General features: G+C 45.7%; 2 protein-coding genes across 3 annotated transcripts in view; one reads left to right on the plus strand and one right to left on the minus strand.

The window, feature by feature from the left end:
* ACSF2 (acyl-CoA synthetase family member 2) overlaps positions 1-26,259 on the minus strand; it is a 54,796-nt gene that overhangs the window by 3,301 nt on the left and 25,236 nt on the right. For both annotated transcript variants that reach the window (XM_053375786.1, XM_053375787.1), the window contains exons 11-12: positions 2,468-2,575; positions 1,211-1,362 (exon numbers count right to left, since the gene is read on the minus strand). In XM_053375786.1, coding sequence (XP_053231761.1) covers positions 1,211-1,362; positions 2,468-2,575 — 260 coding nt within the window. The remainder of the gene's footprint in view (positions 1-1,210; positions 1,363-2,467; positions 2,576-26,259) is intronic.
* On the plus strand, positions 14,867-25,883 carry CHAD (chondroadherin). Its single transcript, XM_053375792.1, has 4 exons — positions 14,867-15,894; positions 23,492-23,655; positions 24,178-24,323; positions 25,488-25,883. The coding sequence occupies exons 1-3, from the start codon at positions 15,115-15,117 to the stop codon at positions 24,317-24,319; spliced, it is 1,086 nt and encodes a 361-aa protein (XP_053231767.1). The 5' UTR covers positions 14,867-15,114; the 3' UTR covers positions 24,320-24,323; positions 25,488-25,883.

Raw genomic sequence — 26,259 nt, forward strand, 5'->3', positions numbered from 1 at the left:
ATTCCCTCTTCTGAACCTTTTCCAACTCTAAAATATCATTTTCAAGGTGAGGAGACCAGAACTGTACACAACTGTTCCAAAAACTGTTGTTGCACCAGACATATGATACAGGCATCCCCAGACTCGGCCCTCCAGGTGTTTTGGGACTACAATTCCCAGAATCCCTGACCACTGGTCATGTTAGCTAGGGATGATGGGAGTTGTAGTCCCAAAAAACATCTGAAGGGCCGAGTTTGGGGATGCCTGATATGATAAATGCTTAGGTGCCCAAGACCAGATTCAATTAAACAGTTGGGCAAGCAGGAACCAGCACAAAATCCCACTAGTACAATGGGACTTTGTGCCCATCTCCTCCCCACACAACTCCTCCAAAATGGTTTTGGCAGGTCAGGAGTACCCCCGGAACAGGGTACTGGGAGAAGAGAAGGGAGATTGTTCCGTGTGACAAACACAAATGCTTGCGCTGATGGAACAGTCAGCTTAGAGCAATGTTGAGTTTCAGCCCAAATGTTCCCTTTTCAGCTTGCTTTTTTAGCAGCTAGTCCTCTGTACTTGCATAAGCAAGAGATCACAAGCAGTACTCTGTGAATTCTGCATAACCAAATACTAGATTCTGCAATGTGGCAAGACATGACGTAGTGAGATATCATATGCCAGGGAACAAAGGCTCCCTTCATGCACACCCGGAAGTTTGAGGCAGCTCCCTCTCCATGGAGCTATCTATCCCTCGTGGGAGCAGCAGCAGATTAATGGATAATGCAGCTATGTGTCATTGATTGTATGGGTTTTTCCCAACAGATCACCATCCCACCATTGAGGAGGGTGGTGATCTGGTGGGAAAGAGTCACAAGGGGATGGCACCATGGGAGAGTGGCTCCCCTACAACTCCATGCCTGTGTATGAAACAAGTTTGCTATTGAGTGTTGAGTAAGACTTAAGCCTAGGGGTGGACATGTTGCTTGTCTGCCATTCCCCATCAGGTGAAGCTGCCCAACCCCATTATCTCAAATTCAGCCCTGTACAAATTTTATGCAATAGGTCATTTTTGTCCTCATTTGCCCAGTTAGGGTGACTGACATGACGAGATACTGACTTGCTAAAAGGCAGCTTATGGCCCTGAATGGATTCTCCATCCAGCCTTCCACCTACTAGATCCTATTGGCTTCCCAAGGATTATCCCAATGAACAAATGGCTTCTTCCCCAACGTACCCGGTCTTGTACCATTTCTCATCATCCATCACTTCATTGGTTTTGTTGGGGTCTGCCCAGTACCCTAGCATGACGCAGTAACCTCTGACCTGAAGTTCTCCTGGGCTGTTGAGTGGGATAATTTCCCCTGTCTCAGGATCCTCAATTTTTGCCTGTTAATACAGAGGAAACAGAAACATTAATGGTGGCATGGAGTGGCATAATAAAAGAGATCAGTTGAACAGAAGCATGTTCAGGTTAGAGACTGTGAGGGTGTGACAACAGAAGATACAGCAAAAGTGTTGTGATTAACAGAGTCTTTCAGCAGAACATCAGAGTCTTCCTTCTTTCCAGTACAGTGGTACCTCAGGTTAAGTACTTAATTCGTTCTGGAGGTCCGTACTCAACCTTAAACTGTTCTTAACCTGAAGCACCACTTTAGCTAATGGGGCCTCCTTCTGCCACTGCGCCGCTGGAGCACGATTTCTGTTCTCACCCTGAAGCAAAGTTCTTAACCTGAAGCACTATTTCTGGGTTAGCGGAGTCTGTAACCTGAAGCGTATGTAACCTGAAGCGTATGTAACCCGAGGTACCACTGTAGTCATTCTTTTCCAGAGTTCCCAGTTAAGACAACTCCTTTCCCACTTGGTTCAGCTTAGAGTGCTTGTTGCCTCATGAGACAAGACAAGCATAAACACACTAGCTACATAAACTTTAAGAGGTGCTGGTCCATCATGAACTAATCTACCATAATACAGTTCCTCTGGTCTTAGAAGTAAGCCTTGTAAACATACGAATACACAGAGAGATCCACTAGCACTTTATCTTGCTAGATCTCCATGCTATACTGAACATGTAACCGTCAGCTTCTCCACTATGACCTTGCACTGAGGAAAACCTCTTCTCAGTGAATATCTCACACTCCTGCCAATGCTGCTGAATGCAGCCTTGGCTTTATACCTGCCTCTGCACTTACACACATTCCTTAAAGAAAGGGAGGATGGGTCATGCTCCAGTGGTGTCCAAACTTTTTTCAAAGAGGGCCAGATTTGATGAAGTGAAGGGCCGCGAGGGCCGACCAAAGTTGTGAACCTTTTTTTAGGATTGAAGTTGCTGAGCTTTTCTTAGGATTTTACCCCAAAGTTGTTGAGGTTTTTTTAGGATTTTACCCCAGGAAATAAACAGGTATGGGGGATGGACTGCTCAAGGCACGGGCCAAGCACTTAGTGCAATTTCACCCATTTTCCCCAGTTTACGCCAGCAAAGGGAATCAGTCACCTCTGTATGTGGGAAAATACATCCCACAGTCTCTGTTTTCTGGGCAATGTTGTCTTGAGGGAACCCCATGAAGGTGACAGGACTATTCTCTGTGGTTCCATATGCAACCTGCAAAACACAAAGGAAACAAAACAGCTGAGAGAGAAACTAAACCAACACAGAAGAAGTGCTAAAGTGTTATGGGCAAAAGCTCCCATCTGCAGCAGACAAGACCATATCAGGGAAGTTATGAAGTGGCTGTCTTTCAGGGAACTGCATTTTATTTTGCCCCGCTATAGTCTACGCTATTCGAGCAAAACAAATCATCAATGTAAGTTTGCATGTGCCAGCTTAATCTGCAAATTTCACCCACCTCTTGGTATATTTGGATCGTTGCAGAATTTGTTTTCCTGCAAGGAGAGGAAAGGAGGTATCTCATGGGAAGGAAGGATCAAGTACAGGGAACTCCCAATTTGCATGGGGGTTGTGTTGTGGGCATTTGTGCACCAGCGGCACATGCATAAGCCCGCTCTGCCCCATTATGCCTCATTCCACCCTCTTCCGGGTCCAAAACAAACCATCCGTCAGCAGTTGCACATCAGTTGAAAGGGCACAAAATGGTTGCCACCTGTAACGTTAAGAGGACTCCTGCCCTCATGTCCTGATTGTGGGTCTCCACATTCACACAAAACCTAAATCCATAAACTATGGATTAGTAAGGTATCCCATACTTGTACCTGAGTGCTCCCACTTCATTCCTTCATAGATGGCTGCAACCATGGAGAAGCTGCTGCGTCAGAGTAAATACTGAACCAGATGGACCACTGGTCATGTGTCATGTGAGAGCATACAGGCACCTGTCTAGCCATGGTTAAAAAAACGGGACGCTGGACTCGATAGGTCTTTGTTCTCCTCCAGATACAGGGCACAGAAGGGCGACTGATAGGAAAATCTGCTGAAAGTGAATGGGACCGAACAACTGCTTGAGGCAATGTCATATAACCTCCCTGCAAGCATATCGGAATGAGTGCTGAATAAATGGCCAACACCCTAATACCTCTTGGCTAACTTTGTGAAAACAAATCAGGATGAACGCTCAGTAAACAGGTCACCAAGAAGCAGTATTTCTGGAGAGACGTTTTAAGGATAAATTCACAAGTACTCTAAGACTTCCTTTGACCATGCCTGATCTTGCAAAGACCCTATTTCAGATTCACTTGACGTGTTTTTAAAAAGTTGTACAGTCCTGAGCTATAGGTGCAGCATTCTTCTGGTGGCTAAAATTAAGCTCATGTATCATTTGTGCGCTAGGGTAACATTTGGAGAAATCCTTGGAGCCCCTTTAGTTCAAAAGAGGTCATAGAGAAGATAATCACATAGTTGGCTGAAAATAATTTCAAACCGCAACTATTTGGCAAATGGATCATCTCATTTAGTGGATTTACCAAGAATCATCCTGAATATTGCAGGCATGCAACTTATTTTTGGTGACAAGTGCCTCTTTCTTAGGGAATGCAGAGCCCTGGGCTAAACTGGGAATAAGAAACATATTAGCAGAACTATTTGAATCTAAACACTGCTATAAACCTCGGCTGCTAATGTTGTTTAAACACTAGCCAGTGTAAGCCAGTCTTCAAAATAGAATGAAATAAACATTTCTGGAGACTCAGAAAGGGGCAATTTGGGGGAACCTTGATTTACTGGGCAGGGCTGTTCATCAGGGGTGCCTGGATTTTATTCTTGGCTCTCTCACTCTCTGTTTGCACTGGCAGAAAACTCCTCCAGGTATATCTAAGGGGTAATTTACTATTGATGATACTGGAAGTGTAGCCTGTTTTTACACTATCCCCAGTGAAGGGCTATTCTACCAGTCTTCATGTGACTGATGCCTTGAATTCAGAGGAAGCAAAGATAGTCCCCAAGCTACTCCTTAGTGCGAGAAGGAGACACATTACTCACAGGCTTGGGATACTATTGGGCACAGGTAGCGAGCTGCATGGTTACAGTGCGGTCAAGATGTCCTATGAGTTAGCAAGAAGAAGCAAATGGCCAAAGGGTAAAGCAAAGATTAAAATCTGCTTCTGAATTTCAAGTTTGCCACCAAGGCCACCAATGTCCAGGTACAGGGAATCCTATCCCTCCCCTGGTGGCATCCAAAGAAGCAGATAAACACAAAGAGTTCTTACCACGTAATTTATTCAGTATTCACAGAGAGAGAGAGAGAAAGGAAGGTGGTCCTTATTCAACAATGGCATTGCTCCAAGTAAAGCCCCACCCCCTCCGTCTCTCTGATCCTACGTCATTCCTGTGCCGGCTGATCTGGGATTTCTGTCTCTGAGCTTTCTGTACTACTACTCTTAATGCATGCCTTGTCTTGGGAGAGGGGGGCTCAGGAATGCTCTCCAAAGACATTGAGTCTGTCAGCTGTCTCTCCCCCAGTGTTTCTTCTTCCTGCTGTTCCTCTTCCAATACAGTCATACCTTGGGTTGCAGCCGCTTCAGGTTGCGTCTTTTCGGGTTGCAGACCGCCGAAATCCGGAAGTACCGGAACGGGTTACTTCCGGGTTTCGGCGGTCACGCATGTGCAGAAGTGCTAAATCGCGCTTTGCACATGCGCAGAAGCGCTGAATCGCAACCTGCACATGCGCAGACATGCAGACGCAGGTTGCGAACGCTGCGGGTTGCGAACGTGCATCCCGCACGGATCACGTTCGCAACCCGAGCATCCGCTGTATTTCCCAGCTTTTCCCTTATGCAATCTCTGCAAACCACCGTTCTAAATCTATACTGTTCTCGGGAAGGTTCAGGAAAAGGGGGGAGGGGAGGCCTCCACCATTCCTCCTCAGTCCAGCCCCTGACAGCCAAGCATGAGAAAGAGTGTGCTGTGAAATATCCAAAGACACACACACACACACACACTCTTAAACGTGTTACATGCGGAAGGTATTTCAAGCTAATAGCAAAGAGGACAGGGGTACAGGGAAAGATTTAACTGTGAGCAACTGCAACACACCCACAAATGCACAGCGACACTCCTGAGCTGCCAGTGCCTCTGGACTTTGATCACTGAAATGGGCAGAGCGCAGGCACCACCTTGCTCTAACAGCAGGCACAAATGTAAAGCAATGGTATTTTTCAGGGGGAACAGGCTGCCAGGTGTGTCTCCCCAATTGTGCCATGTGGGACTGAGTGCCTCTCTCCTTACAGAACAGCAATGAAAAAGGACCCATCCCTGCTAGCCATTCTTTAGTAGAAGAGGTATTGTGCGGGTGCAAATCAAAATTGGAAAAGTAGTAGCCAGAATGACAACTTCCGTTGCAGAGAAAAGTATCTGGAAGCTCAGAAGTGCTTAAGGTAAAGGTAAAGGTACCCCTGTCCGTACGGGCCAGTCTTGACAGACTCTAGGGTTGTGCGCCCATCTCACTTAAGAGGCCGGGGGCCAGCGCTGTCCGCAGACACTTCTGGGTCATGTGGCCAGCGTGACAAGCTGCATCTGGCGAGCCAGCGCAGCACACGGAACGCCGTTTACCTTCCCGCTAGTAAGCGGTCCCTATTTATCTACTTGCACCCAGGGGTGCTTTTGAACTGCTAGGTTGGCAGGCGCTGGGACTGAGCGACGGGAGCACACCCCGCCGCGGGGATTCGAACCGCCGACCTTTTGATCAGCAAGTCCTAGGCGCTGAGGCTTTTACCCACAGCGCCACTGGCGTCCCCATCAGAAGTGCTTAAAATGCTACAAAAACCCTGTTTGACCGGAGACCTGAGTTGAGCAGAAAGAAGTGAGTGTGGCCCAAAGATGATGACAGTTCTCCATCATGATGGCTCCCTTCGTCACTCAACCAACTATCACAGATAGTACATGAATGTGTTGCCACGATTTCCTAACATTTGTACTGCAAAGTGTTGCCTTCCTCCTGCTGGCTGTAGAGGAGATGTCAACCTTTATTACCAGGCTTGCATTATGCCAGCCTGACACAAACAACATTTCTATTAAGAGCCACGTTTCAAGTCCTTTCAAAATACCAGGGCGAAAATAAAGTGATATTGGCTTAAGAGAAAAGGGTAGACCTGGCTAGGAAACAAGAGTAATTTTTGAACTTCAAAGACAATGTGGCAGACGGGGGAATAAAATAATAAACCAACGGAAGTACTTGGAGTAAAAGAGCCGTCTACCGGTCCTGTCCCCTCTTGCCCTGTGGGATGGATTTAATTATCCCTCTAATAACACTGGGTATTCTGTCTAGACTTGAAATCAACACCAATGTTCTTTCCGGATCCTCCCTTGGCATAATGCTCCCCATTTCCCCCAACATTTTTTGTCCTTGTCTACTTGGAAGAAACTGGCACATAGCTCTGTCCCGTTCGGGGTCTGAGTACGTGCAAAGCCCCAGGACAAAGTCCTATATGTCTTCAATCCTATATTTGGAAGGGCTGATTTGGATTGCTGTGGATAATGGTATGCAGACCCTGCAGAGAGAAGGTTAGCAGGGCTCAAACCTACACTGTCTGACCTAGAAGCCCTTCCTCCTAATATCAGAGGGAAAACCATCTGCGCATGCTCAGGGGCATTTTCTATTTATATTGTTCTTTCTTCGTATGTCCTACAGCTGAGCCCAAGCAGTGAAAACAGGTTCTGGGGCTAAACCTGGTGGGTCATTAAGTCCCAGAAATAAATAATGTCAGTTGTACAGTGGTACCTCGGGTTAAGAACTTAATTCGTTCTGGAGGTCCGTTCTTAACCTGAAACTGTTCTTAACCTGAGGTACCACTTTAGCTAATGGAGCCTCCCGCTGCCGCCGCACAATTTCTGTTCTCATCCTGAAGCAAAGTTCTTAATCCGAGGAACTATTTCTGGGTTAGCGGAGTCTGTAACCTGAATTGTCTGTAACCTGAAGCGTCTGTAACCCGAGGTACCACTGTAATGTAAAGTAGCAACAGGGTTTGCTTACTTTGCATCCTGGCCTATTTCCCTGAATGCACCCAATAAATTTTGTCTATGTTTCCTTTTATGCAGTTGTAAAAACCGCTGGAGGCATGAACAACTGTGCAGTTAAGAACATTCAGTGCAGCCCTGCAGGATGAGACCAGAAGCCCATCTTGTCCAGCACTGCATTTCCCACATGAGATGCCACAAGCAGGTCATCAGGACCATAGCTCTGAATCTTGTGTACACCCCCCAGGACCAGGTATCTGGTGGCAGACCGTCTCTGAATCAGGAGGCTCCATGGAAGAGCCTTATCCATGCTCTCCACCTTTCTTGGGGGGCAAGGCCCACTCTGTGCGCTTGCTCTGGGATGCTCTCACAAGATCTCAAGGGGCCATCAAAATTCCCACAAGATCTCTCAGGAGCATCCCTAGGCTCCGAGAGCCAGCACATTGAGTGGGCCTTGTCCCCCAAACAAGCCAGGGAGCTGAAAGCTCATTCCACACCAGGTGTGCTTAGGTTATCCAGCATGAGAAGTGCTTTTAAACTCTCCACCTTGCTTGCTGGGCAACACCTGCTCAGCGTGTGGGCTCTAGGGATTTTCTCTCTCTCTCCCAATTTCAATTGGGGTTTAGGCTCAGTTTAGCACAGAAACTGCTTTGGTCACCTTGCCTGATGATCTCTGTCGGGAGAGAGACAGGGGAAATGTGTCCTTGTTAATTCTTGACCTCTTAGCAGCTTTTGGTACCACCGACCTTGGTATCCTTCTAGAGCGACTGTCTGATTTAGGGGTCGGTGACACCGCTTTGCAGTGGTTCTAATCCTACTTTGCCTGCTGTTGCTTGGGGAATGTTCTTCAGCCCCGTGGAGCCTTCAATGTGGGATTCCTCATGGTTCACTTTTATCCCCCATGCTGTTTAACAACTACATGAAACTGCTGAGTGGGGTAATCTAGAGTTTTGGAGTACATTGTCAGCAATATGCTGATGACACACAGCTCTACGTCCCCTTTACATCTGCATACCTGGGCCGGATTAAGGCCATTAGAGGCCCAAAGCACTTTTGGGGTTTTTTTGTGCCTCCTTATAGATCTAGTTCAAAAGATAAACATCAATAAAGCATAAAACAAAAAGTTGTTTTTTGAAATGAATCAAAACCTACAGTAAGATGGGAAATGTTTGTTTTTGTATACTTCCACTTTATTTACATTTGAAAAAATTCTCCTACGTTTTCTAATTGCATTTTCTAATTGATCAGAACTAATCTTACATAACATACCTGCTTCTATACTTAGTAGAGATAAGGCCTCCGGTCTACCTTGCTGCAAAGTTGCTCTGTTGGGATTTTTAATATACTTCAACTGAGAAAATGAACGCTCAAGCTGAGCAATATTTGACTATTAATGTTGAAAATCCAGCAATGGAAAATTTCTTTGTTGCTCCCCTTCCCTTGATGCCCTAAGCACGTGCTTATTTTTCTTAATGGCTAATCCAGCCCTGCTACATACAGAGTTTTGCCTGAAAAGAACCTGCATCATCAGAAGGGTTTCTTTTTTCAGCAAATGTCTTCATACACATCATGTGAAAGATATCAACCCACTGGACCTGGCCAGACCACTGAAGATCTCAGGCTGTTTTTCTACCATGCTGAAAACCAACCTCCTGTTATTCTTCTGTATTGGTGGCTTGGAGTTAAATCTACTTTCCAGAATGATTAGCATTCTTGTGGTTCATAAGTATTTCTCCAGCTCCTACGTGAGCTTCAGAAGTGCCGCTTGGCAGCCGTTGCAGAAAAGTATGTGACATTAACTTGCTGTTTTATCCATGCCTTCATAGATGCCCTCACTAAGTAACTAATCCATTTGTCTGAGACTGGGAGGATTATCCCAGCGTTCAGAAAAACAGTAAGGGCAAGTGCACGGAAAGGACAGGTAGACCAGTTCTCTTTCTCCTCGCCCGCTTTTTCTATGGCACTCATTTATCCTAGCAGCAGGCATTTGTCTTGAAATCATTTCTTCTGTTATCCTCATTAGAACTTATGGGTGAAACAATGTGTTGTGGGAGGAGGAATTATTAGTTTGCTTTTGTTCTTATTTTTATTACATAGGACTTGCCAATCAGAAGGTCGGCGGTTCGAATCCCCGCGACGGGGTGAGCTCCTGTTGTTCGGTCCCTGCTCTTGCCAACCTAGCAGTTCGAAAGCACATCAAAGTGCAAGTAGATAAATAGGTACCACTCTGACGGGAAGGTAAACGGTGTTTCCGTGCACTGCTCTGGTTCGCCAGAAGCAGCTTAGTCATGCTGGTGACATGACCCAGAAGCTGTACACCGGCTCCCTCGGCCAATAAAGCGAGATGAGCGCCGCAAGCCCAGAGTCAGCCACGACTGGACCTAATGGTCAGGGGTCCCTTTACCTTTACCTTTATTTTGTGTTTCTTATGGTGCCATTTTGTGTTGCAAACTGCCCTGAGATCTACAGATGAAGGGTGGCATGCAGATTTAATAAATAATAACCTAGTGGCTTCAGTCATGAATTTTGATTTGCACCATGTGCTGAATTCAGACTTTTGCTATTTGCAAACCATGTTGCAATGTATCACCGGGGGGCGGGTGTCACACAGACGGTACATGTGTTAATTTTAATGAAACGTAAGGGTGTGCTTTAAAAAAAGGGAGGGCGAAAGTGGACCATCTACATAAAAAACTAGGAGGACCAAAACAACCCTGAGCTATGATGCCACTGAAATCTATATTTAAGCTGATTTGAAAATGGTGCATTTATTTGCTTACCCCACAAGAGCCTCTGCGGAGAGGCAGCGGGGAGTCTGACCTTCGTAAATTATTGGCCACTTGATTCACGCACTTCTATGGCAGGGAATGTTTGCAGAACTGTTAATCAATTAAGAAGGAGGGGATTGCGGGATAATCCTGCCTCTTCTGAGACCATCCTGCTGGTCCAGGCCCCATGGGAGCCTCCAAGCAAGAGGACTGAATAGAGGTCCAGTGAAAGTGATGTGTTTGTTGCCCTGGTGCAGAAGGAGAATTGACACAGGAGCCATTGTCACTTCCTGACCGCATGCCACCCAGGAGACACTGGCATGAACTAGGTAAACTGTGAGCCTTGTGAGAAGAATCACTGCCTGCTTTTTGCCCAGCTCTTACTCATCCCTGGTAAAGAACTGTGAAAGTTAGTAGGCAAACACTAAATCCCGCTGGAGCGAGTGCCACCAAGAAGTTCAGGCTCCAGACAACAGAGAGTCCAGAGGAGATTCCATTTAAGGCCATCCCATAATGGGCTCTTACTGATTTTCCCCTTCTACCAAACCTCCTGCAGAAGCTTACCCGCATCAAAGCAGCAGGAGAGCCCAAAAAACTTCCAGGGGAAACGAATTTCCATTTTGCTACGTTTTAAAGAAAGTAGGGTTGCAATGGGACTGAAAAAATACCGGTATTTCCGGGTAAATACTGCCATTACAGCCTTTGTGCCTTGCTTGATATGTTCTGAATAGAAGACATGTGGGTCTTGTTTAACCTCCGCAGTGCCGCAGGGCGAGCCATGCAGAGCGCAATCATATGCCTATGCTAATAGGGTTGCCATACATCCAGAATTTCTCAGACATATCCGGAATACTGCAGTCGGAAGCAGGGGCTGGGTGCAAATCGCAAAAATGTCCAAGAAAATCTGGACATATGGCAATCCATGCTGGCAGTGTTGTTTCTGCAGGGGGTGTCCTCCAGAATTTGTCGGCTACAACTATAGACTAGGCAATATATCATTTAGGGCTGGGTGATATATCATCTAAAACCAGTTTGAAGTCCATATTGCGATATCGGTTTCATAATTTTTGACCTGGCAATATATTGAGAATCATGATGTGTGTGTGTGGTAAGCAAAAATCACAATGTGGGAAAACTGTGAAGCCAGAGAATGCCCTGACAAAGCTCCATCGTTATTTCAGACATTGTGATATATCAGTATATTGTGATGTCTAGCTGGTGATATATAATGATGTTGAAAACCAGGCCCAGTCTTATTGTTCACCTCTACATAGTTTCATCCTTATTTTAGACACTGTGATATAGCAATATATTGCGATGTTGAAAACCAGATATCGCCCAGCCCTATGGTAGACTACACTGAAGGGAACAATGGGAGGCCAGAAGCTCACTAGAGAGAGGAACGAAGTTCAGAGCATGTCCAGAATGCAAAGGTAGTGGAAGCAAACAGAGCTGAACATCTGCAGTGGGAGGGGTGGAAGAACAGGACAGAACTCAGGTGAGTGCTGGGCTATGTATTATGGACAGCACAGGACACTGGGCATCACAGGAGTGAGTTCGCCACCTTCCCAGTTCTTCACTTCTGAGAGAACATCATGGGAAGTTGTCAAAAAATAATGTTGCACAGTTCATTTGGCAATAGTAAAAGTTGCCTGGAATTATGACCCAAAATCAACGCACACACCCCAAGGTGCAAAAAAAGCTCTCCAACTTCAGTTAAAAAGTCCCTTTGAAATTACCTCTGCAAAACAAGAGGCCTGGCCAGTGTGCATAACAGCCCTGCACCGCATGCGCTGCGAAACCTCCTTTCAACAATGGAAAAAGCCAGGCATCCTTGTGAATAATCCCTCCTCTGTGTCCTAAGCCAGTCCTTGGATTTCCTCCCTTTCTTGAGACTGTCTCGCCTCCGTAAACACCCCAGCCAGCTTGGCTTTTGTAGCCAGCTCCAGCGGTGGAAGCCTCAACAAGCTCACAGTTGTATATGCCCAGGTCTTAGTTGTTTGCTACAGCCAACGGCATCTGGCGAGAAACCAGCTCAAAATGTTCCATTTCCAGCCTCTGCCCTCAACTCCTCTGTAGTCTCTCCCCCCCCCCGTCCTGTCCCCACTTGGCAAAGGACCAAGGCCTGGGGTTCTTGGGTACTTCTTCACATCGTGCTGTGTCTCTGTGCTGGCCTTTCAAGTGCACGGATACTATGCGCTCTATTCTCTGCCTCCACTTTTGCTAAACATGTGGAAGGAAGGGAACTCCACATCTCTCCCCTCCCCTCTCACTAGCCTAATGTGCCAGGATCTCTACTGCAGGTGGTTTATGAGTAGATGGGATGGCACTCCCAGGTTTGTAGCTTAGAAGTACTACTGAACCCAACCTTACTCCTAGATGACCAAGCTGTGGCTAGGGGTGCCTTTTACCAGCTCTGTCTTAAACACCAGCTTCTCTTTGGGAATTCAGACCTAGCCATTATTTATGCCTCAATCAGCTCCAGGTTAGCCTACCATTGTTGTTTAGTCGTGTCCGACTCTTTGTGACCCCATGGACAAGAGCACACCAGGCACTCCTGTCTTCCACTGCCTCCCGCAGTTTGGTCAAACTCATGTTGGTAGCTTCGAGAACACTGTCCAACCATCTCGTCCTCTGTCGTTCCCTTCTCCTTGTGCCCTCCATCTTTCCCAACATCAGGGTCTTTTCCAGGGAGTCTTCTCTTCTCATGATGTGGCCAAAGTATTGGAGCCTCAGCTTCAAGATCTGTCCTTCCAGTGAGCACTCAGGACTGATTTCCTTAAGAATGGATAGGTTTGATCTTTTTGCAGTCCATGGGACTCTCAAGAGTCTCCTCCAGCACCACAATTCAAAAGCATCAATTCTTCGGCGATCAGCCTTCTTTATGGTCCAGCTCTCACTTCCATACATCACTACTGGGAAAACCATAGCTTTAACTATACAGGCCTTTGTTGGCAAGGTGATACCGTAGTACGATCTATATGGTGATGCCGGTGAAGACAGCTTGGAAGCTTCTGCCAGACGAGAATACAGCTGCCAGAACATGAACTACAAGTGACAGACTGGAGCGTGCAACTGTAATATAATACCATCTAAACTGTTTGTCAATTTGCTTTTAGGCAAAGTGCTATTTTGACTTTTAAAGTCTGAAGTGATTTGGGACCAGTGTATCTTAAGCACTGTCTCCAGTGATATGAAGTTGCCCAACCATGAATATCATCCAATGAGACTTTGTTCTGTGTCCCTCCATCATTTGAAGTCTGGAGACTGGACACAAGGAGCAGAGGCTTTCCTGCAGTGGCACCAACACCTTGCTCCAGGGAGGTTGCCTGGCCCAATCTCTGCTCTCTTCCAGAGGGCATTTTTAAGTACTGCCACTTGAACTTAGTTTTACTGATGGTGCTTTTACTGTTTTTTAAATTGATTTTTATTAAGTTTTCCGGAGGTTATCAGACTCTAGATCCCATCAACCCTGGTCACTGATCATGCTGGCTGGGGCTGATGGGAGTTTGAGTCCAACACTATGTGATGATTGATTCTATACACCTGTATTGTATTTAACTGCTTGTTATGAGTCTGAACACTAGCTGTGCCTGTGAATACTTTCTTTATCCTGAGCAAACCGTTTTGTATGACTGGGGAAGGTATAGTATGAGACTGATATTTTCTAATTTGTATGGTTCACCACACATTGCAATTGGAGTGCTATTTTGTATCATGCAGCTTTTCGGACTGATGAAGCCTGTAGCGAAACCTGTAATATATCTGGAGAACAGGTCTCCTTTTGCCCACTTGCGTTATTCTCACCAGGGTGGTGGCTTTGATTTGCCTTCCCGTGATTGATCCATGCATACGGCTTTGTGTTTCCAACTCAAGACCCATTGAAGAACATCTCATCCAGTTCAATCTTTGAAAAACAGCTTTGAAAAACTTTTTCATATTCTCCAGTGTGCTACCTTTGCCGTTGCGGCAGCACAGGGTTGCTGTTCTGTGATTGGACTTACGCTACTTGTTGAACGGTTCATTTATCCAGTCTGTATAACATTTACTGCACATGTAACTTGTTAAGATAGAGTTGTACATTTATCCACTCCATGTTTACAGTATCTCCAGGCTTTGTCTTGCACATGGCACCTTAGTTTTTTTTTGTTTGAATGGTTACAAGTCTATCTCTATTCTAGCTATTATTCTAGTAAATTTGGTTTTATACTTATAAGCCAGTTTGTGGTGTTGTTGTATTACTTAACTGCCAAGTTCAGCCAACAATTTAGCTGCGAGGCTATTTGTTACTTGCATTATTATTATTATGAATAGTGAAAAACAACCAATAAAGGATGTAGACCACTGAGCTCTAGGTAAGCCAGATGGAGGGGAGGCAGGGGGAAAAATGGATTGCATCCACAGTAGCCAATCAGTATCCTCAATGGAATAGCCCAAAAGATGCCCTGTGAACCGGGCAGGGGAAGAATTCAGATGGCTTCCATGTTAGTTACCCTGGCATGCCTTTCCTATCAGCTACTGATTAGAAGGCAACAAGGAGAACGTCCCCCTCAGCACATCTGAAGATCCCCTTAGATACGGTTCTATTTTCCTGCACACATGGTTCAGGGAAGGACAAGAATTTTCAACAACAGACATACAAACACTGTTCCCCGTGGTGATTTGTTAGCAGGGGAAGCACTCCCTGCATCATCAAAGTTAAGAAGAGGAGAGGGAAGGAGGATCCCTCTGTGCTTGGTGCCAAGGGGTTAAAGTCACACCAAGTTCCTGAAGCCAGTTGCTTCCAAGTCAGAGTCTGGCTGCTGGCTGCGGTTAGTGGGAAGGGATTTTGTTTTTTAATAACATTATAAATAGGGCTGTGTTCAGCTTGCTGCATGCTCACTCTCCCTTCCACCTTCTCCCTCCTCCTCCTCCTTCTCCTCTTGCTGCCGCTGCTTCTCCCTGCACATCCATCACAGCTCTGTGGACATGGACCGGTCAGGCTTCGTACTCAAGCTCTTCGGCTTGCTGCTATGCCTCCTGCCCGTTCTCCAGGCATGTCCTCAGAACTGCCACTGCCACGGGGGAGACCTCCAGCATGTCATCTGCGACAACGTTGGGCTGAGAAGGATCCCCAAGGTAGCTGAGCAGACACGTCTCCTCAACCTGCAGAGGAACAACTTCCCTGTCCTGCCGACCAACGGTTTCAGGGAGATGAAGAACCTCGTCTCTCTCCACCTCCAGCACTCTCACATCAAAGAGATCTCCAGCGGAGCCTTCCGGGGCCTGAAGCAGCTGGTCTACCTTTACTTGTCCAACAATGACATCAGCGTCATAAAGATGGGGGCCTTTGATGACCTGACGGAGCTCACCTACCTCTACCTAGACCACAACAAGATCCCAGACCTGCCCAAGGGGCTCCTCTCCCCACTGATCAACCTTTTCATCCTGCAGCTAGGCAGCAACAAGCTCCGAGACTTGAGAGCAGGAGCCTTCCATGGGACCAAGGATCTCCGCTGGCTCTATCTCTCGAACAACTCTATCAACTCCATCCATCCTGCAGCCCTGGACGATGTGGAGAACCTAGCCATATTCCACCTGGATAAGAACCATCTGACCAGCTACCCTGGGGCTGCCATGAGCAAGCTGAGAGTGGTGGAGGACCTGAAACTCTCAAACAACCCCATGAAGATCATCCCGGATTTAGCCTTCCAGTCCTTTGGGCGCTACATGGAGACACTCAGCCTGGACAACATGGGCCTAGAAAAGGTAAGCGCTCCACAGAAATTTCCCTCTCCCTCCCTAGATCTTACCCATTCAAAATATTCACTCTCACCCAAATTCCACCCCGTTCTAGCAACAGCAGTGGGACATTAATGTAGCTCCCCACATAGTTTTCTGCCCTGCACCCGCTCCCCATTTTGCCAGCACCAAAAAGAAAACAGAAATTAAAGTAAGGCAGTATACTGGGTTGGACAGAGAGGATTTAACTTCTGCACCTAGCCCAGCACCCTCCTTGGTCATTGGATCAATCATTTGCTGAGCAGGGAGAGGGTGATGATCCCATTGCCCTCAGCTGATCTGCATGGATCAGTGGAGGAGGGGGGCTGTCTGTGTGTGCAAAGTGAGGGTGCAAGGTGGCCACAGCCACTGTTGGCATGCAGGTGCTGAAGGGCTGCCCAAGGGCAAGGGTGACAAACAAGGTGAGCCACCCCAGGTGAGCCATCAAGCCATGAGTTTATTCTCAGTGGCTGAGACAACCAGGTGCATCACTTCTTTACATATGAATGAATTGTTCCCCTTCACTTCTGCGGGGAAAGCAACCTTTGCCCTTCGGAGGCATTGTTGCCTTCCATATACAGAGGCACCTCAGGTTAAGAACTTAATTTGTTCCAGATGTCCGTTCTTAACCTGAAACTGTTCTTAACCTGAACCACCACTTTAGCTAAATGGGGCCTCCCGCTGTCGCTACCGTGCAATTTCTGTTCACATCCTGAAGCAAAGTTCTTAACCTGAGGTACTATTTCTGGGTTAGCAGAGTCTGTAACCTGAAGCATCTGTAACCCAAGGTACCACTGCATACCCCCAGCCACCACAATGTTTGCAAACACTTCTAATGCAGACTTTTCAAACGCAGTCTCTTTCTGTTCTGCCACACTCATGCCTAAAGCACAGTTAAAAAAACAGAAGTAAGGGCTGGCTGGGTTCTCAGTCGCTCCCATCACAGTTATACAGTGGTACCTCGGGTTACATACGCTTCAGGTTACAGACTCCGCTAACCCAGAAATAATACCTCGGGTTAAGAACTTTGCTTCAGGATGAGAACAGAAATCGTGCTCTGGTGGCGCAGCGGCAGTGGGAGGCCCCATTAGCTAAAGTGGTGCTTCAGGTTAAGAACCGTTTCAGGTTAAGAACGGACCTCTGGAACGAATTAAGTACTTAACCCGAGGTACCACTGTATGGGGCAAAATAAGTGGGACACCGTTTGGGATGCACATCCTGCTTTCACTCCACATGCAGGGGAAATGAGCGGCAGGAAGCAGGTTTCAATCCCCCTGCTTCCAGTGGTATGTTTGCAGTGCACCTTTTAACATTATAATTCATTCCGGCAGAGGAAAGACAAATGCTACATTTGGGGGCAACATTGATGGGGGAAGGAAAGCCACACAGCCTGAAAGTAAATCCAGTGGTTTGCCACAGCCTCCTGGGTGATTTGGAGAAGAGGCAGCATGTTTCGAAGCATAAGCTAGATTCAGAAATGGGGGGGGGGGGGACTGACAGTTTTCTTTGTAGTTTCTTTGTAGGGAAGGTGAAAGCATTTATTACCTTCTTCTCAGGAGCCTGGAAGGCATGTTTAGTTGGGCGAGAAGAAGGGGGCAATGCCAGGTTTGGAAAAACGTGACTGGCTGCTATGTATGGGGGCAGGGGAGGAATTAGTTTGGTTCACATTTTAGTGGGAATCCACCTAATTCCCACTTCTTGAGCCAATCAAAATGCAGCTACCCTTCAAGATGTGCACGTCACCGAATTCAGTGATGCAGTTCTCCACCCAAATAACAATAATATTTGTTTGTTTGTTTGTTTGTTTCCCGCCCATCTGGCTGAGTCTCCCCAGCCACTCTGGGCAGCTCCCAATCAAATGTTAAAAACAGTACAGCATTAAATATTAAAAACTTCCCTAAACAGGGCTGCCTTCAGATGTATTTTAAAGATAGGATAGCTGCTTATTTCCTTCACATCTGAAGGGAGGGTGTTCCACAGGGCGGGCGCCACTACCAAGAAGGCCCTCTGTCTGGTTCCCTGTAACCTCACTTCTCGCAATGAGGGAACCGCCAGAAGGCCCTCGGCACTGGATCTCAGTGTCTGGGCTGAACGATGGGGGTGGAGACGCTCCTTCATATATTTACAGGAAAGGGCACACAAATAAGTGTGCATTAGTGAAAATAATGTACAAAAGTGTATTATATCAGGGGAAACTGCTTACAAAAATGTGTAGGCTTTAAAAAATAATCCCAAACTGATGTGGACATAGGGTAAATGGGACTCAAGATCAGAAAAATGAAAATTTGAGAGAAAATGAAGTGGGCAGATTTGCCCATCCGTACAGGTCATGCCCCTTTGAAGCAAATACCTCAATGATGGTGGGAAATGGGTAAGTGGGATGTGAAAAGGACAGGACTCCCTACACAGACTCTCTCCCCTGTTTGTCAAACATGAAGAGCTTTGACTGTTTACATCATGGCTAGGGTAACATCCATGCCATATATTAAAAATACTCTTTCAACAGTCATGGCTCCCCCCTCCCAAGGAATTATGGGAACTGTAGTTTGTTAAGGGTGCTCAAAACAGTAGCTCTGGGAGAGGCTTCCTAACAACTCACAGCACCCAACTATAGAAGCAAATTGTTAGCAAAAAAGCACTTCAGGTGCTAGTGAAAATGCAAAATAACGATAAAAGGTGGTAGGTTTATTATTTGCATTTCACGCTCCTAAATTTGAAATAAGTTGTTCTGGAATAATTTCCTAGCAGCCAATTCTCTCTCCACCAAGCCCTGGGGCCCTTTTCTCCTTCAGGTTGCTCCTGAACAGAAATGAATGTTTTTCTGCATCACCGTTCACATTTCCACTACCTCCCTCCCTGTCCACTACCGTATTTGTTCTAGTTACTCATTTGAAATTCCTCCCCCTCTTGCCTTCATCTCATCTGTTTGTAAGCCCTGTAACTTGGAGGCTTCATGGTTCTGCATGGAGCCTGTGATGCTTTCAAACTAAATAATATTGAATAATAACAGCCATAGTCATGGTGCCTGTCTTCCAAAATGAATGATGCAAAGGCTGTGTCCGTTTGTATAGTAAGAGTGATTGACAGGCAGAGACTAGGTCCCCAACCTGATGCCCTCCAGATTATATTGGATTACAACTCCCAGCAGCCTTATGGACAACTTCCATTGTCCAACCATGTATGGAGGGCACAATCTTGGGGAAGGCTGGACTAGGAAATTAATGGGACAGAGTACTGGAGGCAAAAGGCGGGCACCCCTATGCCTGCTGTTTGCAAAAGGGAGAGTGAAGCTCTGTTCCTAGACACCAGACTGATGGCCTGTTATTGGAACGAGTAAGTGAATGCAGTGACCACCGCAGAAGTGGAGGCTAACGTCAGCGACTGGTGAGTGCTCTGCAGTCAGGTAGACTGAGCACACATGAGGACTTTTGCATCTTTGCCTCTCTCCAACCTTACACTTCATAAAGAAGGGTTTGTTTATTGACTATCTCTCAAGAGAAACCCTCACAGCGCTCCACAAAGGCACTCTGTTCCTATCAAGAGAGCTAGAGGGACATTCAGGTAATGCAGCAAAATACTCCTCTTCTTCTCGGCAAATGAGTCATGTCCCAGAGGTTGAAGCATCATGCTTGAGGTGCTTTTCGTAAACAGGAGGCAGCAGTGACATCACACTAGATGGAGCATGTCCCAGGTGGGGGGGAAGCGACCACATCAAACAGAAGCAGAAGGATCATGGAAGGCTTCCAGGTGAACAAGGAGGGAAGTTTCCAGCCATGCTATGTACCCATGCTGAGGTTATCCAGGTGAATCAGCACCAAAACAGTGACCCTCAAAGAGATGCTAAGGGATACAGCAACATGAACCATCTCCCCCCCCCCGGCAATAAAGCTCTGTGAATGACAGAGTGTTGGCAAACAAAATTAAATACACATTTTACACAGAAAAGAAAATCACCCAGAGCACAGAGCTAATACAAGGTATCTACAGACTGTCAATATTTCACTGGGGTGTGTGTGTGGAGATTCAATTGCTTACTAGAACTTCAGGTCTGTGCAACTAAAATAGATTAAAGCACAAATCCACATTTTTAAATGAACTTTTTGCAGTGTGGACAGGGACAGTCTGAAGGCATCATAGATTATGCATTGAGAAAGTGGGGTGAAAAAACGATTAACAGGAAGTCATGTAAACACCCAAGAAACAAATCAGGAGAAATGCTCATTGTCATATGAGCCTTGTACACAAATCAGAATGAATACTCCGTAAATACCAGACACAGTCTAAGCTCCATGTAAGCTTTGTGCAGACGTATCAGGATGAACGGTGAACAAACAGATTCACCCGAAGGAGCAAGATTCACCCCAAGACACAAAGTTATGAAGCAGGTGGTGGTGGCAGAGAGGGAGGAGGGAGTTTTCAAGGATGGGGATTGGAAACTGGCAAATTATTCAGGACTGGAGCAATGTGAAGTCCTCTTGATGAAAGGGCTTTTCAATTTCCAAATTACAACAGTATTCAAGAGCCTCAGAATTGCATACATGCTACCATAAAGGTGTTATCTTGTGACACATTTTAAAAAACAAAACAACCACTTGAAGTAGTCGTGGAACTCTGTTAGGCTTTACCTGAGCAGAATACAGTATACAGTACCTAAAAGAACAATGGGGTTTGGATTGTTGAATGAATTGTATAAACTCAGAGACACACAATGGTGATTTTCACCAGTCCAGAATCCTGGCTCACGGTTTGAAGTTCAGTTATACCAGCAACTGGATTACTATTTGACAGGTACATGTATTTCCTATCCGAAAAGGATGGTATCTAATCCAGAAAGGAGAAGTCCACAAGGGAGCTGTCCACAGCACCATAAACCAGCTATGTCTTTTGCCATCTGGCTCGTGAATGGATGATACTCACTGATCCCATTCAAAGGCTGGAACTTCAGAAAGCTCCACAGGAAAGGAGGGTCTCAGGCGGAGTTTTGTACACATGCTGGAGCCTAATCAAAATCTCCCTTCCACCTGTGTGGACCCTCAGTTCTTCTTGCTTCTTCAATCTACCTGCATATACATAAACCTAGTCTAATCCCATCTATGCAGTTTCACATACTCCTCTTCATGGGTTCTGTTGGGTGACATGGGAAAAACCAAGCCAGATGAAAGAAGTTGATGCTGTGGATCCTTCCCCCATGCCAGCATTACTGCTAATATAACCTGAGAAGGGGATCCATGAACACTTCCCTTTCTCCAGCTCCCTTAACCCTCTTCTCCTCGCCCACCTTAATTACTCTGCTGTGGACTTTGGTTCTCCTTTCGTTTAGCAATCCGATATGGTTTGTTTCCTGGCACACATTGGTACCCTTAACATGAATTATAAACAAAGCTTCTAAAAGCTGAGAATTTGCTATTTCAGTAGTCAACGTAATGAACACAACACTTTTACATGTAGTTTCAACATTAGAGGTTTCTGCAAGCAGATAGCAGACCTAGGCATTTAGTAATAGTTAGGTTTCCAGGCCAGAGTATCAACCAGCCAAGGCTCAGCTGGCAAATACCAAAGATGACAGTGCAACCTTTTGGAATGGGTCGATGGACTTCTCAATGAGCAACCAAACAGAGCTACACCTTCCCTGGGAAGATCACAAATTCAAAAGATGATTTAATCCCTGCCACAACTAAAGGTAAAAAGGGAATGAACAGGAAGTAATCTATATAAACACTCATTCTCATCTCATCCTTTCAGACAATAGCTGCACTAGATGACTCCAGCACAAACTCAGCACCAGGAGGTACAATATCTAAGAGCGGGTGCATAACACCACTACACAAAGGAGCAAGAATTACAACATCTGGCGGTGAACCGCAAAGCCCTCTAGAATTGCAGCACATCTCCTTCAAATATATACAGCTCTTTAAGATGAGATGCTTGCCTTTGCATCTCGTGTGAAAAAGAGCCCTGCCAACAACTCAAGGAGAATGTTCTGGGATTCATTCAGTGATGGTCTGTAGAGGAATTTATTCAGCGATTAGTTGATTCTTGTGACGTGTTGTGGAAACACTGCAATGACTTGTAATTTTATCCGGGCTTAGTATATATTCTTTTCATTTCCCTGAAAGGGAGTAAGGGGAGTGGTAGTGGGGAGAACATTGTTGTAACCACTGGTAGATGTTTTGAACCTAAATTAGTAGTCTCCAAGGAAGTTTATGTTGTTGGGTTTGTGTGCATGGGAATTTTTCCAAGTGAAGCAAGGAGCAACGATGACAACTAGGCCAAGAAATAACTGCTTTAGCTCTTTACCGTCTCATAATTCTGTGAAAGAGCTGTAATCTCCAAGCAAACCTATATATGGCATAAATGTACACATTATGCAGCATCCCGGTCAGGAAAAAGAGAAAGGGGAGAGGAATCTTGAGTCACTGGAAATCTGCCTTGCTATTTCTACTGTGCTTGAATGCCAAGTGTAACTTTCCATTGAGAGTCCACCGGGTTCTGCCAAAGTCTACAGGCCCTTGAGTCTCCACAAATACTCCTCTCCATGAATGTGGCAACCGGGTGCCAGAAAGGATTTCAACTATGAAAAGCCAAATAATCTCTTTGCTTGTTCGGAAATGAAGAGATGTCTAGAAAGAAGCTGGAGGCAGGGAGAGCGATGGAGGTTGTCGGAACACACATATCTTTTAAATAATATGGGACACATAACCCCCCAAAAAAGGTCATCAATGTCTCTTCTAATCAGAGAACAGCCTTGTACGCTACACATGCCTGTAGTGTCATGGTTTCAGGTTCCAAGAGCTTAAATTCAGCGACCCTAAAGTATGAAGACAAATACTAAGGTGGTCCTCCTTCCACCCTTCGCTCTTCTCCGGAGCTCAGGAAGATTCATGCTGCAGGGAAGGAAACTAAAGCTCAACCATGTGTAGTCTGCCCCTGTTTTTGTCTTTTACAAAATACAGCTGAAGAAGTTTAAAGTGGAAGACGCACAATGGTGGTGGTGGGGAAGGCTTGCTAACCTTTTCCCTTCTAGAAGTTTTTTTTTCTGAAATGGCTGCATCTTTCTTTCTTTTCTTATGAGGAAAGCCACCAGAAAGAGGAGTGGGGAATTTATTTTTTTAATGGGGGGAGACTACACAAAACTCGGCATCATGCAATTTGGTCCTAAAGCCTGCTATAGTTGGAGGAGGAGGAGGAGAAGGAGGGATACTTATGGCTAAATTCATAGTTTAGGTGTGCATGTAAAAATCTAATGGGCATTCCACACTACATCCCCCACCCTGGTATTGATCCCTGAAACACTGATCACTGATGAAGAGAAATACAGAAAGAGAAATGGGAGTTACTTAAGAGTGGCTGCTGGACTTTGGGTTGGAGTCATAGAAACAGAAGAAGAGCCTTGTTGGATCTGACCCAAAGGTACATTCATTCCAGCATCCTGTACTTACAGTGTCCAACCACATGCCGACGGAAAGCCCAAAAGTATCCACACCAAGTCAAAATGTACTGCCAGCAAAAAAACTGATTTGTCAACTAGGCCCAAAGGATAAGCTTCTCCTTTCCCTGCTGGTTGCCTGATGTGCCTGTGCTTCAGTTTTCAGATAAAGCATTTGCTGGCGTAACCACACTGAAGACTGTTCACATTGAGAACAACAAACTGTCCAGTCTTCCTGGGAACTTCCCTTTCAGCCGTCTTGAGACCCTCACCCTGTCGAACAACCCTTGGCACTGCTCCTGTCAGCTAGCACCTCTGCGCAGGTAAAAGAACACTTTGTTCTATATCTCATGGGTGCAATGACTCCCCTAGTCCACTCTTGTGTATGTGTGTTTGTGGATAGATAGATGATAGATAGATAGATAGATAGATAGATAGATAGATGATAGATAGATAGATAGATAGATGATAGATAGATAGATAGATAGATAGATAGATAGATGATAGATAGATAGATAAATGATAGATAGATAGATGAAAGATAGATATAGATAGATGATAGATAGATAGATAGATGATTGATGATTGATAGATAGATGATAGATAGATAGATGATAGATGATAGATAGAGAGATAGATAGATAGATAGATAGACAGATAGATAGACAGACAGATAGATAGATAAACAGATGATAGAGATAGATGATAGATAGATATAGATAAGATGTACTGGTTAGCTAATGAATCCTTGCCAGTACAAGGCATGAGTTGGTAAATCTCACTCAAGAGATCTACCCTGACAACCACACTGTTGTGACCATGCGAATTTGCTTTTTCTTCTGTAGGTGGCTGGAATCCACTCGATCACGCCCTGATGCAGCCTGCGCATCGCCCTCTTCAGCTCGAGGACAGCAGATCAGAGATACCTCTGCACTCCGCGGTTGCAAGGTCCCCACGAAGAGGTCCAAGAAGGGAAGTCGCCATTAAGCAGGCAATTGTTCCCCCCCTCCTGTTTTCTATTTAAGATGCCTTTCAGAGAACCCCTCCCACACAGGCTTTGCCTGATCACACCCAAAATTACCCCATAAAATATTATGAGACCACACCCATAGTATCAAACAGGTGACACGTTTTCTAGCACCAGTGTCTGCCCACTTTTTTTTGCAACCAGAGAAAGTGAGGCGAGTGAGGTCCTGATTCACAGTGTTGTGCCGTTTTTCAGAATGGGAGGGCCTGCCATGTTGCTCTAGCCTAGACAGAACTAATGGCTAGCTCTCCGTTACTGGTAGTGTCGGCAGCAAAGCTGTTCCATAGGCTTCTTTGAATGGAATCCTCTTCTACCCATCCCTGAGGCCCACTGGCAGGGCATAATTACGTAAGCTGGCAGCATAGGCACCTGGCCTGTTCCTGTTCTGTGTCTCAACAGAAGGCTTCATTTTGTATAGTTGTCAAAAGTCCAATACCTTACAAAACACATACATTTGCATTACATACAAGGACCCCGTGTCCCAGAACATGGCATCCCAGTAGTCAGAGATGGATGCAGTTCAGAGAAGGGAGGTTGGAAACAACATAGTTTCTTGTTGCCAAAGATTTGGGCAGGGGAAAGGAGTCCAGAGGAATGAGTGAGAAACAGAAAGCAACAGATGAGAGAATCTTGTTCCAAAGCTAAGCTGCTGGCTATGTCTGTCTATACCCTGACGCTATGTCAACTCATCTATTGGCTAAACCCAGCTGAGCTCCTGCCTCCTGAACACTGTGAATGTACCAGAACATGTTTTATTGCCTGACCAGAGGTGCATGTTTTTCCATGGAAAGTTCTCCTGTTTGAGTCATCTCTGTTTTAAAATGGTCACTCTGCAGAACTTTTGAAACTTGCTGGAGGTATCAATCAGGGCGTTCCGCCAGGAACTCACTAAATCGTCCTGGGCAAGACACTCATGTCCAGCCTCAGTCTCTCCACCTGCAATATGGGGTGGTGGTAAAACTAACTTGCCTTGCAGAGTTTGTTGTGAGGATTAAGCAGATGAGGTGCTCTGGAAATGTGAAAGCGCCATACAAATGTTAAGCATAATTATTATTGCACTTGATCTGCTCAGAATACTTTTTAGGTTTATGGAGGTATTTCTTTCTTTCTTCTTCCCTGCCCTCCCAGGACCCAGGAAAGCTGGTCCAGGTGACTGGCTGCTTCAACCAATCAGAAAACTACTGACTCCATCCAAGCCCTTCATCCCCAAGCAGCTCCACCCCTTCAAGAAACATATATCTGGTAGCAACCACCTCTTGCTATATGAAGATCGCAGAGTGGAATCCACCATTTCATCCCCCCCCCTGTTATTATATCTATTATTTTAAAAGATTTAGTTGTTAACAAAAAACAAAACCTAAACTTATGCATGGCAGTGCTAAGACACAGCTAAACTAGATCCTGCTGGTAAAGTACACAGTCCTCTTTCTTGATGCCATTCAGCTACTCAGTTTGTCTCTGGGATTTGCCTTCTAACAGGATGGGAGTTAACAGAGAACATTAAAAGTTTCTCCACATCCCCAACCCAATGAATCCCTGATTTCGCATTGGAAACTTTGTACTTGAGCAGAACCTTAAAGTCTACCAGCATGAGAGCATGAATTCGGTGCGTGGCCTATACTGTGAGGAAAATTTTTGGGGGTTATTCTGAATGCAAAGGTTGCATTGCCTTCTTTTAATATTTGGCATGGGTGCCACCTGGGTGGTGGTTGTCGGTAGGGGAGAAGCAATGGGACAAATGCTGGAAGATTACTGAAAACAAGGCATGGGGTGGGAAAGGAATTGAGCAACAGTGACATGTGAGCAATTCCCAGCTCCATCTATATTGCACATCTGAACTGGTTTAAGAATCAGCTTTCCCAATGCAGGAAAGCTTAAGACACCGGTGAGGGGTTCTAGG

This window comes from Podarcis raffonei, chromosome 2 (genome assembly GCF_027172205.1).
Source record: "Podarcis raffonei isolate rPodRaf1 chromosome 2, rPodRaf1.pri, whole genome shotgun sequence".
NCBI lineage: Eukaryota > Metazoa > Chordata > Lepidosauria > Squamata > Lacertidae > Podarcis > Podarcis raffonei.